This window comes from Rhinatrema bivittatum, chromosome 3, assembly GCF_901001135.1.
Source record: "Rhinatrema bivittatum chromosome 3, aRhiBiv1.1, whole genome shotgun sequence".
Taxonomy (NCBI): domain Eukaryota; kingdom Metazoa; phylum Chordata; class Amphibia; order Gymnophiona; family Rhinatrematidae; genus Rhinatrema; species Rhinatrema bivittatum.
The window spans coordinates 436,134,013-436,150,167 of NC_042617.1; the positions used below are offsets into that span (position 1 = coordinate 436,134,013).

Here is a 16,155-nt window from a genome sequence, read left to right on the forward strand (position 1 = left end):
AGATACTTTATGCATACTGTTTACAAATAGCACAAATTTGTGATGTAATAATGCAGAGGCATTATGATATTCTTTTTTATTTATTCCTTTCCAAATAATTCTATTTCCTTTTTTGACTGCTGACACATACTGATCAGAGGATTTCATAGTATTGTCTACAAAAATTCCAAGGTCTTTTTCCTGCTTAGTGAATTTTAATAAGGAGACATCTTTATGTACCTGTAGTTGGGACTATTTTTCCTTATATGCACTTATCCACGTTAAATTTCATTTGCCATTTAGATGCTCAGTCTGCTAGCCTCAAAAGCTCCTTCTGCAATTCCTTACAATATGCTGTGATTTAAACAATTTTGAATAATAAGATTGTTAAATTTTAATGAATGTATTAGAGAGCTTTGAGTGATGTCAGAAATAAACTTTGATTTTTTTTCATTTGCATTGACAAAATCCTTAAAAATGAATTCTCACACATTTGAGACCTATGATTAAATCTTTAGGGTGGCAACACTTTCAGCAATACCTTTGTTATTTATTCTCTTCTACTTTTTTTATATTATTGGATCTCAAAATAGTCATTCAAGATTGTGCAGACTATGGGAAGAAGAGCGGTCAAAACAGTAAAAGGGTATTTATGAACGCCAGTTTTCTTGGCAGCAAAACGATAATTAATGTATTTATTTATAGCATAATTAGACCCATCAGATCGATCAATCCCAAAACATTGTGCTATAGGCAAGCCTTAAAAGCTTCCTCATTAGCCCCAATGGTGACCTATCGGCGCTATTCTGCCTTCTGCTTCCACTTCCTGGTTGCTTGTAGCGAATCAGCTGAGCCTGCCGTGTCTCCTGGCCCCGCCCCCCTGCAGTTCAGTTATTGGAGTAGGGAGCGAGAGGAGCCTGCTCTGCCTGTTTCTGAGAGGCTGTAATTAGGGGAGAGGTGAGGAGAGGAGGGCGGATGTTCCGGTGCTAAGAGTGTTGCAGTTCCTCCTTGTTTCTGGGATCGAAGTTGTTTGGGGCGTGAGATAGCTATTTAAATTTAGATCCAGTATCCTTCTTCGTTGGGGGTATGTGAGGTTGAGAGGACGATGGGGATGGGCTTGTATGCCTTCTAACAACAAAAAGGTATATGTTTACCTTTATTTCTGTGCATTCTAACATCTGGTATTTGACTGTCGTTCTTAAGCTCGAACCTAGTCAGAGCTGTTGATTATGAAACACTGAATTTTTACTATTTGTGTATCGTATTTTTATGAAAGAAGCTTCCAATAGGGTTTTATTTTGGCATTACAGCTTTATATGTATTGCCGAAGTATCAAAATATAGAACAATTAAAAAGTGGAGAAATATTTCAAAATAACAGTAAAGTAAAAGTACAGGTTATGGCTAGAAACATGCTTAACTGTTTATTCGTATGTGTCCTCTGACTTGACAGGTGAGGGCTAGCAAGGCATAGGATCAAACCGATAATATTAGAGGTGGGTTGTTCATAATATCACCTCTATATATCCCTGACCATTTCCTCTCCCCTCATCCCTGGATCCAGAAAGTGCCCCACCAGTAGGAGTCAAGAACAGAGAGGATTGATGGTGTGTGCTGTGTCTCACAGACAGAGCAAGAACAGTAAAGCCACAGATATTGTGACTGTGTCAAGGGTTGTATTACTCCAATTTGAGCCGGAGTCACAGGGAACCAATCTACTACAGGGAGAGCCAGAGAATGGGAAGAGAGATATGGGGGGGGGGGGGGGGGGGGGGCAGCTAGGGAAGGAAAGTGGTTAAAGAGGAAGATAAGTTGAACGGAGTGGGAGAGTAGAAGGAGGGGAGAGCCTAGAATCAAATAGGGGGAAAAAGCAAAAATAAAAGGCACTAAAATGAGCCTAGAATTGTGTGGCAGTTTTTAAAAAGCATGTTTTATGATGAAAAAATGTTTTGACACTTTTTTTTTAAATTATATTTTAGAACTGTAGCAAGAGCAGGGTTGGCATGGACTCCCGTAATTCCTGAATGATTTTTCTGTCCTGCTTCATGTTTGTGATGCATGTTTTTTTCAGCATCTGATCATTTTATAAAGTATGGCAACTTTTTTTTTGTATTTCAGATGCGACAACACTGAGCAGCAGATTAGTTGTTACTGCCCCCAATCCTTGTACTGTAATCTCTCCTGGGGAGGGGGTGATGCGGCTGGGCCTTCTCATCTTGCAGTTGCGTCGCACCCTGCTCATTTCTCCTGTGGGTCTTGTCCATGCTGCCAGAATGTACTATGCAGTAAGGATAGGCAAAAAGCCTGGTGTGTACCAGACCTGGTGAGTGTCCAGAGTACTGGCTTTGTTGTTTTAGAAACTGAAAATGTTTCTGACAGGAAGTAACTGATTTTCCTTTAAAAATAGTTTCTAGCTCCCATTGCTCCACACATCCAGTAATATCCAGAATCCATTTTTCCATGTAGAGAAACTATTTATTTATTTAAAGTAGGAAACATTCTGTAGCTTTGTACTGTTGTAAGAAAATGAGCCTAATTTTTCCTGCTTTAAGAAATTCTACAATGGGGGAAACTTTCCCTTAATATAAAGGCAGAGCATTTTAGAGGTTCTTTCTCCTCTAAAACAGACTTATTTTATTGTCATGACCCAAACTGGACCATTTTCATACTATTCCCCTTTAGATTGCTGATTTTGTTTAATTTCTTTAAAGCAAATTTCTTACAGCCCTTTTTGCTTTCACATTTATCAATGAATATAAGTATATTGGTGGTGAAATCTTAATCATATTGGGGGGGAATTCTGTCATTTCATTAGAGCTAAAATGCGAACATTTTGAGCAGTGCTGGATTAAATTAATCTGAGAACCAGTGGCGGTAGAAGCTGAGAGAGTTGAACTATGTTCATCTCTGAGTATAGTTGCTCCTTTGTCCTTCTTGGGAGGCTGGCACTGGTTAATTGCTGCAGACAAACACTCTTGGCTAATGAATGTTCCCGAGCATACCCAGATCAGTCCAGACTAGTGGGATATGCACTTTCACCAGCAGATGGAGGCAGAGAACAAACTTTGAGGCACTGCTTATCCCAAGGGTGCCACCTGCAGCTCCTCAGTATTTCTCTGTATCCAGCAGATAGTGGTTGTGCATCCTGCAGCTCTTGCTTGAATTGGACTCCCCAAGGTGCTAGGTTCCGATCGCAGGCTATCCCTTGGGTGGAGCCGGGCGATACCCCTGACTGTAAGAGCCCACGGATCCCGGGATGTTGATAGCCAGGGGACTGGCTCCCTCCACATCCCGATGCCCCCCTCCAGTGCCTCAGATACGGAAGTACCCCTGCGGGGAGTTTTGTTTCCTTGGTTTTTTAGTTAAAAAAAAAAAAAAAAAAAGAGAGGAAAAGTTAATCATTAGGATTTTTTTTCAGGCTTTATTCTCTGCTGCAGGGCTTCCTGGAGGTCTGCTGGTTGCAGGCAGTACTGAGCCCGGCTGGATTGCCGGTGAGTCTCTCTTCAGCTGGGGGGGGGGGGGGGGGGGGAAGGAAGGGCATCCGATCCTGCTGAGGCTCCCTCGGGTTGAGGGAACAACTTTCCTGCCCTTTCTTGCCGTTTCTGGGGCTTTTCGAGGCAGGGCAGGAGTGTTCTGAGCTAGCAGGGTTTGTTTTTTTTCTGCTCCTCCGGAACGCGAGGTCCGGGCTATTTTTGGTGCGGGCGCCATTTTGTGTTTTTCACGGCCCCCGTGCGATTGCTCAGCGCTGCTATTTTTTTTTCTCCTGGGACTTCAGAGAGAGAGAGTTTTAATAGTAGAGAATGGCTGTAATGGCTGTTTTTAGAGCCCTGTAAGGCCTGTGGTTTTGGTTTTGACCAGCTGGATGTCCTACTGTGGTGTACCTCCTGTGCAGTGGGAGGGGAGGTGGCCTCTTCCAAGGGGATTTTCCCCGGATATTGTGTTTTTTATGCCCTAGGCCTTTCTGGCTAGGAAAGCATCCACGAGAAGACCAGAGGGACGCTGGGGGTCTGGCTAAACGTCCAAAGGACCAGAGATCCTTCCTCTCCGGTATCTGGGTCATCCAGGGGCAAGGATAATGAAGGGAGAGCAGCGGACTCCCTGGCGGGGGGGACGGGACCCTGTTACTAACCAGGACCCAGATATGGGGGAGGACATGTTGGACACCACTGGGGAGAGGGATGACTCTGGGTGGTTCGTCTGTTCAAGCAGGAGGAATTGCATCCTTTGATTCCACAGTTCCTGGATGATCTGGGCCTCAAATTATCCCAGGAGGATTCTGATAGAGGGGATCAACCCTGTTTTGGTGGGACTTCAAGGGCCGCCCATGGTCTTTCCTGTTCGGAGAGGATCCAGAAGCTGATTAGCCTAGAATGGGATTCCCCGGAGGTTGGTCTTCAGGTGGGTCGGGCCATATCCAAGCTCTATCCGCTGCTGGAGGAGTTCTTGGAGCCCTTATGAACACCGAAGGTGGATGCGGCAGTGGCTGCTGTCACCCCAGAGGACATGCAGGATTGCAAGTTAGCGAGCCCAGGACCTGTCCCCCAGGGGGAAATGCCCCAGGGCCCGGCTAGAGGCAGGAGTGGTGTACTTGGCGGATGCCCTTGTGCGATCCATGGTCTTGGCGGCGGCACGGCAGTTGTTTGGATTCGGAGACTGGTCGGCAGATCCTTCTTCCAAAGCCCACTTGGGTAATCTACCCTGCCAGGGGAAGCTCATTTGGGAAAGAAGCTGGACTAGCTGGTTAAGTCCCTGGGTGACTCAAAGGGCAAGAGGCTGCAGGATGATCGAAAGCCTCTGTCCCAAGAAGTCGACCTCTGGATTGTCAACATTCCTGTTGAGGATCCGGCAGAACAGCCTGGAGTGGCTCCACCCGGGGGAGCCAGAAAATCCTCCCTATGAATTGAGGGGCTCCCTCTCCTCTGCCACCGCGGTGGGAGGACGGCGGCCCCAGTATTACGAGGTGTGAACCCAGATCATCAGCTCAATGAGTGCTTCTAGTGATCTACGTCTGCTACACCTTAGAGTTTCTCAGCCACCCAGAGACACTTTCTGGTATTGCGCAGCGCTTCCCCAAGCAAGTGGGTGGTGGTAGAGGGCACACTGTGCAGATTGCTCAGTATGCAGGCCTTCGTTCCGGCACCACTGGAGGAACAAGGGACCAGTCGTTACCCCATCTATTTTGTGGTACCAAAGAAGGGGGAATGCATAGACTCATTATGGAATTTCAGCACGTAAATCGCAGCAGGAAGGTACCGCATTTTGTATGGAGACTCTGCGCACCGTAGTAGTGGCCGTATGCAAGGGAGAGTTCCTTGCCGCCTTGGACCTCACCGAGGCTTACCTCTATATACCGATCCAAGCTGATCGCCAATGCTTTCTACGATTCAAGTTCCGGGAACAGCTTTTCCAGTCTCAAGCGCTTCCCTTCGGTGTGGCGATGGCTCCCTGCACCTTCACCATGCTGATAGTGGTGGTGGCAGCGGCTCTCAGAAGGGAATAGGTATGGGTGTACCAGTACCCCGACGACTGGCTGCTCCAAGCGCAGTCGAAGGAAGATTGCCGGTGCAAGGTTCTTCATGTGAAATACTTGCTCCAGTCGTTGGGAGGGGTGATCAACGGCATGAAGAGCCATCTGAACCTTTCCCAGTCCCTGGAATACCTAGGGATGAGATTCGGCACCCGGAGGGGCAGGGTATTCTGGACTTTAGACAGGATGAGAGAGCTGCAACATCAAGTCGTTGGCTTCCTGAGCGCACAGTTTCCCTCTGCCTGGGACTACCGTCAGATCTCTGGGTCTATAGGCTCGACACTGGAACTAGTCCCGTGGGCTTTTGCTCTTATGAGGCCTCTGTAGATGGCCCTTCTGTTGCATTGGCGTCTGGTATCAGAACAATATCAGTTGCGGCGGCCCCTGCCTCCTCATATCAGATCCAGCCAGAGTAGTGGTTGATCAACTTCAATTTTCAGAGAGATATGTCTCTCGACACACCGACTGAGTAGTAGTAACTACCCACGCCATCCTCTGCAAATGGGGTGCAGTGTGCCCGGGCAGAACGGCACAAGGCAGGTGGTAGGAGACGGAACGCGCCTGGTCCATCAACCGTCCAGAAACAAGACCGGTATGCAGAGCATTGGCGGTGTCTTGTCTCTAGTCAGTGTTCGGGTGGTTTCGGACATTGCCCCCAAAGTGGCGTACCTCAACTACTAGGGAGGAACCAAGAGTCCAGCGGTTGACCGGGAAGCTCATCTCCTCTTTGCCTTGAACGAACGCAATCTGGAAGGTCTAGCCGACTCTTACATGGCGAGAGTGGACAGCATTTAGACGAGACTTCCTGCGCAGGCAACAACTGGATCCAGGGGATGGGGGCTGTCCTGGGAGGCCTGGAACCTCTTTTGGGCCAGAGGGGGGACTCCCCAGCTGGACCTCATGGTGACCTGAAGCAATGCAAAGACGGCAAGATATATTTCAGCCAACGGAAGGATGTCTGGTCAGTCGGCCTGGATGCCCTGGTATCCTTAAGGCAAGCAGGGATTCTCCAGTACGTCTTCCCTTCATGGCCACTAATAGGGCGGGTCCTGAGACGAGTGGAATTGTTTCGGGTCCAGTAATTCTAGTGGCACCGGAGTGGCCTCTGCACCCTTAGTTCGCAGACATGGTAAGGTTGGCCACGGTCGGACCTATATATCTGGCACATCTTCCGGACTTGCTCAGACAGGGCCCCATACTTTCGGACAATGAGGATTGCTTCTCTCTCATGGCCTGGCTTTTGAGAGGGGATGTTTACGACTAAAAGTGCTATTCGGAAGTCAGGGATTTCTGTCCTGCTACAGGCCCAGCGACCGTACATCTCTATGGCCTATGTCCGGGTATAGAAGGTGTTGGTGTTCTGGTGTACACAGCAGTGGATTTGAACAACTGCGGCATCCATGCCCCCTATACTAGCCTTTCTACAGCAGGGCTTTTTCAAAGGGCTTAGTGTGCAATTCCCTTCGGATTCAGGTGCTGCTCTGGGATGCTTCAGGGCACAAATAGAAGGCAGTTCCCTAGCCTGTCACTTGGATGTGGCTCGCTTCCTGAAGGGGGTGAAGCTTTAAGGCCGCCTGTTCGGAAACTGTGTCCAGAATGGAACCTGAAGCTGGTCTGCACGCTAGGGATGTGAATCGTTTTTTGACGATATAAAATATCGTCCGATATATTTTAAATCGTCAAAAATCGTTAGGGCCACGATACAATACCAGTTCCCCCGATTTATCATCAAAAAATCGTAAATCGGGGGAAGGGGGAGGGCAGGAAAACCGGCACACTAAACCCCCCCCCCCCCCAAATGCCTTAAATTACCTGGGGGTCCGTAGCCTTAAATTACCTCCGTAGCGGCGGTCCGTAGCTAAATCGGGGGAAGGGGGAGAGCAGGAAAAGCGGCACACTAAATCGTGTAGTCTTCAGCCGGCGCCATTTTGCAAAATGGCGGCGGCCATAGACCAAAACGATTCGACGCAGGAGGTCGTTCCGGACCCCCGCTGGACTTTTGGCAAGTCTTGTGGGGGTCAGGAGGCCCCCCCCAAGCTGGCCAAAAGTTCCTGGGGGTCCAGCGGGGGTCCGGGAGCGATTTCCTGCCGCGAATCGTTTTCCGTACGGAAAATGGCGCCGGCAGGAGATCGACTGCAGGAGGTCGTTCAGCGAGGGTTCTGGACCCCCAGGAACTTTTGGCCAGCTTGGGGGGGCCTCCTGACCCCCACAAGACTTGCCAAAAGTCCAGCGGGGGTCCGGAACGACCTGCGTCGAATCGTTTTGGTCTATGGCCGCCGCCATTTTGCGGCGGCCATTTTGCAAAATGGCACCGGCTGAAGACTACACGATTTAGTGTGCCGCTTTTCCTGCTCTCCCCCTTCCCCCGATTTAGCTACGGACCGCCGCTAAAGGCATTTGGGGGGGGGGGTTCGGGAGGGTGGGGGATTTAATTTAAAGGGTCGGGGTGGGTTATAGGGGGTTTTAGTGTGCCGGCTCACGATTTTAACGATTTTCACGATACTTTACACACCCAAACGGCAACAATACGATTCCCTCCCCCTCCCAGCCAAAATCGATCGTTAAGACGATCGAGGATACGATTCACATCTCTACTGCACGCCTTGTGCACTGCGCCCGGTGAGCCTATGGGTCAAGTCCCCTGCAAGGATCTGATCCTGAAGATGACTTTCTTGGTGGCCATTTTTTTTTTGGCTAGGCGAGTTTTGGAATTACAGGCTCTCTCCGATCGGGATGCCCTGTTTACGTATCTCGGTGGATAATGTGCCCTTGCACATGGGACTGCCCTTCCTACCCAAGGTAGCTTTGGACTTCCATATCAGTCAATCGATGGAGCTTCTGGATTGGGCCCGAGACTCTACTTTGGGAAGAGAACTCCACTTCTTGGATGTTCGCAGGCTCCTACTGCGGTTTTTGAAAGTCGCCAATTTCTTTCACGAGTCAGGCCATCTCTTTGTCTGGTTTGGTGGTTTCAAGAAAGGGGACAAGGCATCCGAAGCCTTGCTATCCAGATGGTTTGAGGAAATGAGTTCGGCCTACAAGAGCAAGGGTCAACAATACCAGTGGGCTTGGAAAGCTCCCCCTTCAAGGGCGCACGTGACCTCTTGAACGGGAGGTCAGTTTCTTTCTCTGGCGGATATTTGCTGGGCGATGGTATGATCGTCCTTACATGCCTTTACCAGGCATTACCGCTTGATGTGCAGGCACTGGAAGATTCCAATTTAGGGGAATGGGTTTTCAGAGTGGGTTTTTCGGGTACAGAGTAGTGTGGCTTTGGTACATCCCACTAGTCTGGACTGTTCTGAGTATGCTCAAGAAAAGAAAATTTGGTTCTTACCTGCAATTTTCGTTCCTGAAATACTACAGATCAGTCCAGAGGCCCTTCCTGTTTTTTGCTGTCAAAAGCCTGACTGACCTTGGAATGCTCGTTGTGCAGAAGAGATCTGGAGGAAGTAAGATTTGGGGCTATAGTTCGGGTCTGGGCTTCCAGTTTTAGGGGAATCCAGCCCTTCAGTTGTTTTGGTTGGTGTGCCTTGTTTCGGCATAGAGTTAGTAGTTATATTCATTTGGGAGACATCAAGCTTGGGTATTGATCATTACTGGGGAGCTGCAGGTGGCACCCTTGGGATAAGCAGTGCCTCAAAGTTTGTTCCCTGCCTCCATCTGCTGGTGGGAGTGCATAACCCACTCGTCTGGACTGATCTGTGGTATTACATGAACGAAAATTGGTTCTTACCTTTCTATGGATTTCAGGGAGGAATGCAACGAACAGGTGAATCGATTCCCCTCTGCCAGGTACAAGAAGTTTGCCACAGAAGAGGAAGCCTGGGCATTTGTGGATTCCACGAAATCAGCAGGTAATCTTCTCTATTCTATGGAAAGGGCTGGCCCAAAAGCTAATTTTTAGGAGTCCTGCAGAGATGGGGGATCTTGGTCATTAAGTGCTGCAAGGAAGTCTGGTTATCAGGACATCCAAATTATGCAAATGTGAATTTTGAATCAAATGTATCTTAAATATTCACTGTGGAAATTCTGAAAACCTGGTCCTCAGTTTCCACATGTAGGGCTGAAGTTGCCATTTCTGAATCAGGGATGCAAAAAGAAATACCTCTTTGCCCCAAATTCCTCTTCTACCATATTTCTTGTCTTCCTTTTATCTCTCCTATGTATCTGCCCCCTATTCCATCATCTCTCAACATATTGAGTACCTTGTACAATTCTGGTTGCCATAGCTCCAAAAATATATTTACACTGGAGAAGGTACTGAGAGAGGTGACCAAAATGATAGAGGATGGAATGGTTCCCCTATGAGGAAAGGTTAAAGTGGTTAAGACTGTTCAGCTTAGAGATGGCTGAGGGGGGATATGATGGAGATCTATAAAATCATGAGTTCTAGAATGGGTAAATGTGAATCTGTTTTACTTTTTCAAATAATAGAAGGACTAGGGGGCACTACATGAAGTTAGCAAATAGCACATTTAAAACAAATCTGAGAATTCCTTTTTCACTCTACGTTCAATTAACCTCTGGAATTTGTTGCCAGAGGATGTGATTAGAGCAGTTGGGGTAGCTGGGTTTAAAAAGGTTTGGATAAGTTCTTGGAGGAAAAGTCCATTAAACTGCTATTAATTAAGCTGACTTAGGGAATAGCCACTACTGTTACTGGTATTAGTAGCATGGGATCTATTTAATGTTTGGGTACTTGCCAGGATTGGCCACTGTTGAAAACAGGATGCTGGGTTTGATAGCCCTTTGGTCTGACCTAGTTTGGCAACTTCGTATGTTCTTAAGGTGCATCTCTTTCCCATTTCTGTCCACCATGTGTACCTCCTTTCAACTGTTCAAAATGATGCTTGAAGTAAATTGGAATCTCTAGAATAAGCTTGAAACCTACAGATGAAAGACTGATTAGATACTAGCACTCCACAAATCCCCTCTTCTCTCTACCAGGGTCTTCTATTGGTCTGTTATCCTCTTCCTCTCCACTCTCTTCTCTGTATCTGTAGATAGGAGTTGGCAACCTTTCTGAGCCAAATAACGCAGCACCATCCCTTATTGCAGTAATGGGGGGTAGGGGGGCCTCTCATCCGATTTCCTCAGACTGGGCTGCAGTAAAAACCTTGCTGCTGTTCATGAGTGTTTTGAAACCAGAGGGTCAGCAGTTGATCTTGCCAGGCACTGCTAGCCTGCGGGTTTTAAAAGTAAATCCTGGGCAGCACAGAGGTTTGGTGGTGGCCAGGAAAGGAGTTTGAGGTGTGAAGTTTTCACCTGGCAGCCTGAGATTGCTGAACCTTGGTGTAAATTTTGTTAGTAATAATTAGTTCATATCAATTAGGCATTGCTATGGAGATCAGTTGATTACTACATTTCAGAAATATTTTACAGCTTTTTTTTTTTAAATTAATTTTCAGGTAAATGCTATGGTTCTAACCAGTGCGCAGAAGTCAGGAAATTTTGTTATGGATGCCTCAGCAGTCTCTCTCATTACATTAGAAATGGTTTCAGACATTTGTTCAGATGTGAAAAATAAAGTTAACTTTATAGTCTCCAAAAAACAAGTAGACAAAAATTTGCTTAATCTAATTTTAAGAAAAAATGCCGTGCACAGTTACCCAGAAAATCTTTATTCACAAAACTTATTTCTTAAGAAGGGCATCAAATGGGTAGCTTAAGATCATACATCTGTCACTTAACTTCATGCCCGGACCATCATAATCTGCCCATACTCTTTTTCATAAACATCTATAAAAAATGATTGGTTTTTTTTTTTTTATTTGTGGAACAAAAATGTATTCAAACTTCACAATGCTTAAAACAGTCCCATGAAAAATTAATCACAACACTCAGATTCAAAAAAAGCTTTATAGAACAGCCTCTCTGACAAATCTTGCCTCCTGGTAATTCTGCCTCACAGATTTATAACTATTCAAACTGCCCCAACACTGATGTTTTGGCCAGTGCTGCATCAGGGGACTTGTATGTTTGTAAATAATAGTGCCTTACATAATGGTGGCATTGGTATTGTTGAGAATGGATGAAGATAGTTTTCCCTGAAGCAGGAAATATTCTGAAACAAGCCTTATTGGGTTACTTTCACCAACATAAGTAACTATGCAACATTTTTTGTTTTTAAACGCAAGTGTAAAAAATCAATTGAAACTATATACATGAAGCCAAGAGAGTGAACAGGGATGATTCTCTGTAGCCAAACAGGCATGATAATAAGCCTGAGATTATGAATGGTCCTTTCTATTATATAATCACTAGCCATTAATCCCATAACAGGCTACATTACCTTTTTTTTTTTCGGTCCATTTCCTTACCCCTCATTCTCTCCCCCCCCTCACTCCTCACTCCCCACTCCCCCTCTCAGCTCATTCACAACCCCTTCGGATGGCACAGACCAGATCTCCGGGGGAGGTCCCTCCCTCCCACGCGTGCACTGCTGCTACTGCTACTCGCCGCGCCAGAGGTCCCTCCCTCCCTCTCGCGCACCGCTGCTGCTACTGCTCCTCGCCGCACCATTTTTGTTACAGGCAAGCTCTCACCGACGTGCTGCCTGCGCATGCGCGGTAGAGTTGCTCTCTACTGCGCATTTGCGGCACGTCGGTCAAGCTTCATTTTATCTAGTAGAATAAATACATCATAGTCTAAGTGAGGTTAAAGATGGATATTCAGATTTATTTGGCATACTTCCAATCAGACTGTGCAGATCTATAAATGCATGAGCTGGTTTGGAACAAGGAATTTGCTGACATAGTTATAGTAATTTTGGAAGCACATTCATTTTTAGCAAATTAATTCTGCCTGCCCAGGAGATTGGCAGACTTCTTGTTTGATCTTACCAAGTAATGCCATCATTTTTGAAAAAAGGTTCCTAAAACTCAAGATATTTAAAATCACCTGAAAGGCAGATAGACATACAGGAATTACTGTCTTTACACTACTGGGGTAGATTTTTACTTATCAGGATACAAGGTTAATTTTGATAAGGGACCATAAACTGATAAAAGCTGGACCTTTTAAGTAGACTAAGGCATCATTTGCGAAAAGAGGTATCTTGTGTTCCTGTACACTGAGCTGGATGCCTTGGATATTGGGCTGTTTCCTGATTGCTGCTGCTAGGAGCTAATTGCCAAGCCCAAAAGAAGTGGAGAAATATACAGCCTTGAGAAGTGCCCCACGCTATAGTAATAAAAAAAAAAAAAAAAAAAAAAAGAACAGGGAATCATTGACTAATAAACATGCTCTGGGCTGTTCTTACATCCATAAGATAAACCTGCCAAGTAAAACCAATTTGTTCTAGGACCTCAAATAGAAAAGGCATTTTCAGCATCTAAGGATACTATTAAAGCATGAATATCCTTGATCTTGGCCAAATGCAGTATGTTAAACAATCTTCTAGTATTAGAAATGAATACTCTACCTTTTATAAATCCTGTTTAATCCCTATAAACCAGACAGGGTAAAACAGATTCCAAATGCCGCTGTAAAACCTTAGCTGGTATTGTACTGTCTGAATTTAGAAGAGAGATCAGTCAAGAAGAACTGCACACTTGTATGTCTTTGCCCTTTTTGTGAATAAGAGAGAACAGCATCAGCCATAGTACCCAGAGATAGCCCTGTCTCCCCCACAATGTGAAAAATCTGTAGAAGAAACTGAATAACCTCCAGCAAGAACTTTTTAATAAAATTCCATATGGGCCAGGGCACTTCCCTTTAGGGAGCCCCTTAACCACTGCCTGGATTTCCAGTAATGAAACGGGGGCAGATAATACATCCCTTTGAGTGTCCTGCAGCATGGGTAGATCTAGGTGATTTCAAAAATTCCCTAATAGCACCTATACTGTGGTAGGATCTGTATAGAGATCAGAAGAGTGTTAAAGGCATTTTCAATTTCCAAAGGATCAACATGTTGTCAGCTTCCTAACACTAAAAATAGATTTACAATCTCTTTTCTTAAGAGCTTTGGCTAACAGGGTCTCAGGTTTATCACTGTGCTCATAAAATTTTAACTTAGACTATTTTAGAGCCCCTTCAATTTCCCAATTTCTAAAGATTTCAGTTCCTAAAAGCTTCCAACAAGTGTACGGGCCAAACAATCCTTTTTATGCTGCACTTCTAAAGCCTTAATTCTTGCCATGAGGGCATCCACTTTCTTTCTGTGCTCTCTTTGCAGGAAGCCAGCATAACTAATCTTACCCCTTAGAAATACCTTAAAGGTTTCCCATCAGAGGTCTGGTGTATAATCCTCCACAGGATTAAATTCAGGGACAGGAAATGCTAATCACTGAGAAGATGTTTAACCACCTTGTACAGATCTTGGGTTTGGGGACATCAAAACAAATATGTTTCTATTTTCAAATCTATAGGTATTTCAGGTTTAGTACTCCAGTGGTTTGTCTCATTTCTATCTGACCGCATTCAGCAAGTCAACGTAGATAATCATTCCTCTGAGCCGTACACTATTGCTTCAGGTGTCCCTCAGGGTTCGTCTTTATCCCCTATTCTTTTTAACATTTACCTGTTACCTCTTTGCCGTATTCTTGCCTCTTTAAATTTGCAGTTTAAAATCTATGCCGATCTACAGTTTATGGTACCCTACGATGTATCTTGGGCACATACTCTTTCTTTAGTATCTTTATATCTTACAACAATCAATACTTGGCTTTCTCATAATCGACTAAAATTAAATCCAGCAAAGACTGAAATTGTCCATCTCGCATCTATCATGGAACCGGCTAGAGGTCCCCCCATCTCATCTTCTGTTCACTGGCACTTCTATTCCTATTTCTAAATCAGCAGAAAAACTTTAGGCGTGACTATCAATACTGATCTATCTCTAAAACAACACATCACTGGTAACAAGAAACTCTTTTTACAAACTGCAACTCTTGAAACTTCTACACCCTTTGCTTTTTTTCCATAACTTTCGGACTATTCTACAATCACTTATTTTTTCTGGGCTTGATTACTGTAATTCTCTCTATATAGGTCTTCCGGATAATACACTTCAAGAACTTCAATTAGTTCAAAATGCAGCTGCACGTATCCTATCAGGTTCCCCAATTAGAAATCATATTACCCCAAATCTTCAGTCTTTACACTGGCTATCTTTCAAATACAGAATACAGTTCAAAATCTTAACCATTATACATTCCCTTATTCATAATTCTAACTCTACTACCTTGTGTTCCCTCCTTCGAATATATAAACCGTTCAGACATGTAAGATCAATGAATAAGAACCTTCTAGACATACCATCACCTCGACAGGCACGCCTTGACATTACTAGGAAACGAGCCTTTTCGATAGCAGGTCCAACTCTTTGGAACGCATTACCAGACTCATTAAGATCCATATCAAACTCCAAAAAAAAATTTAAAAAATCTTTAAAAACACACTTTTTTCAAATTGCATTCAAAATTACACCCACTAAATAATCAATCAGTTACTCTTCATACATTAATCATATGGCACCCTATTAGTAGTAGTATTCATTTTTTAATAATCATGATTTTGTTTTAAGTTTGTTTGTTTATATTATATTTGTAATTTTTAATTGTTTTACTTTATATTCTGAAGTTTTTTTTTTGACTGATATATTGTACACCGTCTTGACTAAATTTGCTTTGTAAAAGCAGTATATAAACATTTTTTAAACAAAATATGAATTTGAACTGAGTGGTGGTCTGATAGTGCCACAATGACGTTTGCTATGTCAGGAACCTTTAGATGTGAAACTAGCAGTACATATAAAATAGTCCAACCTACTGTACATATTGTGCCTAGGAGAGTAAAAGGTATAGTTGGTCCTTCTCCCCAGGGTGGTGATGCCTCCAGATATCAGTAAGGTGAAAGGTATCAGTTAAGTCTTTTTTTACACTGGAGGAGAGTGTAGGCCTGAATTTTGTCATGGAGGTCTTATCAAGGGAGGAATCGGGGCAAATGTTCCAAGTGCCTCCAATACAGAGAATTTCAAAGCCAAAGAGAGCTATAACATCCTATTTCCTAGTGTGTAGCAGATGGATGCAGGATCAATGGGTATAGTGTACTCCTGATAGTTGGGAGACAGATTTTAATCTGATGTCAGCCTACATATACCCGTGCAGGAAGCTCTGCCCTTCAGTATTTCTCAGTCTCCTTAGTTTGGGACTCTACAAACGCTTGCACAGCGTTAGAAAATCCAAACCAAATGAAAGAGAAAATCTTACCTGTACAAGATGAGCCCCGCTCTCCTGTGGTGATACCTAAGGGTCCCTCCCCCAGTTGAGAATTCCTGAGGTGATTTCCGAGATCCCTCAGAGGTTAGCCTCTGTCCGGTAGCCGGTTCCCGGCGTGGACTTAGCCCCCTGAGTGGCTGAGAGGCAGCGAGTGCAATACCGAGCAAGGCGGTGAAGGTATTCCCCTCTTTCTCGGGCCCTCCTTAGGCTCCTCAGAACACCGCTGGATTCAATATAGACCCAGGGACCTTTTTCCTGGGTGGAATTCTTCAAATGCCTGCAAGCCTTCATCCAGGTGCAATCTGTGCCATCTGGGACACAGCCACAGTCTCCACCAGAAGAGCAAAACCTTCCAGAGCCCTCTTGACCTCCCCAAGACATGTCTCCGCCCTGAGATGTGCCGCCTCCAGGCAAAAGCCTCTCCTTA

General features: G+C 45.0%; 1 protein-coding gene across 4 annotated transcripts in view; it reads left to right on the forward strand.

Annotated features, from left to right (window-relative positions):
* The first annotated feature begins 769 nt into the window (after positions 1 to 769).
* LOC115087987 (ribonuclease H1-like) overlaps positions 770 to 16,155 on the forward strand; it is a 28,161-nt gene continuing 12,775 nt past the window's right edge. The window contains exons 1-4 of one of the 4 annotated variants that reach the window (XM_029595801.1): positions 770 to 936; positions 1,432 to 1,474; positions 2,097 to 2,301; positions 9,259 to 9,362. In XM_029595801.1, coding sequence (XP_029451661.1) covers positions 2,174 to 2,301; positions 9,259 to 9,362 — 232 coding nt within the window. In that variant the 5' untranslated portion in view covers positions 770 to 936; positions 1,432 to 1,474; positions 2,097 to 2,173. The other 3 variants (XM_029595800.1, XM_029595799.1, XM_029595798.1) reach the window with 3 other exon arrangements.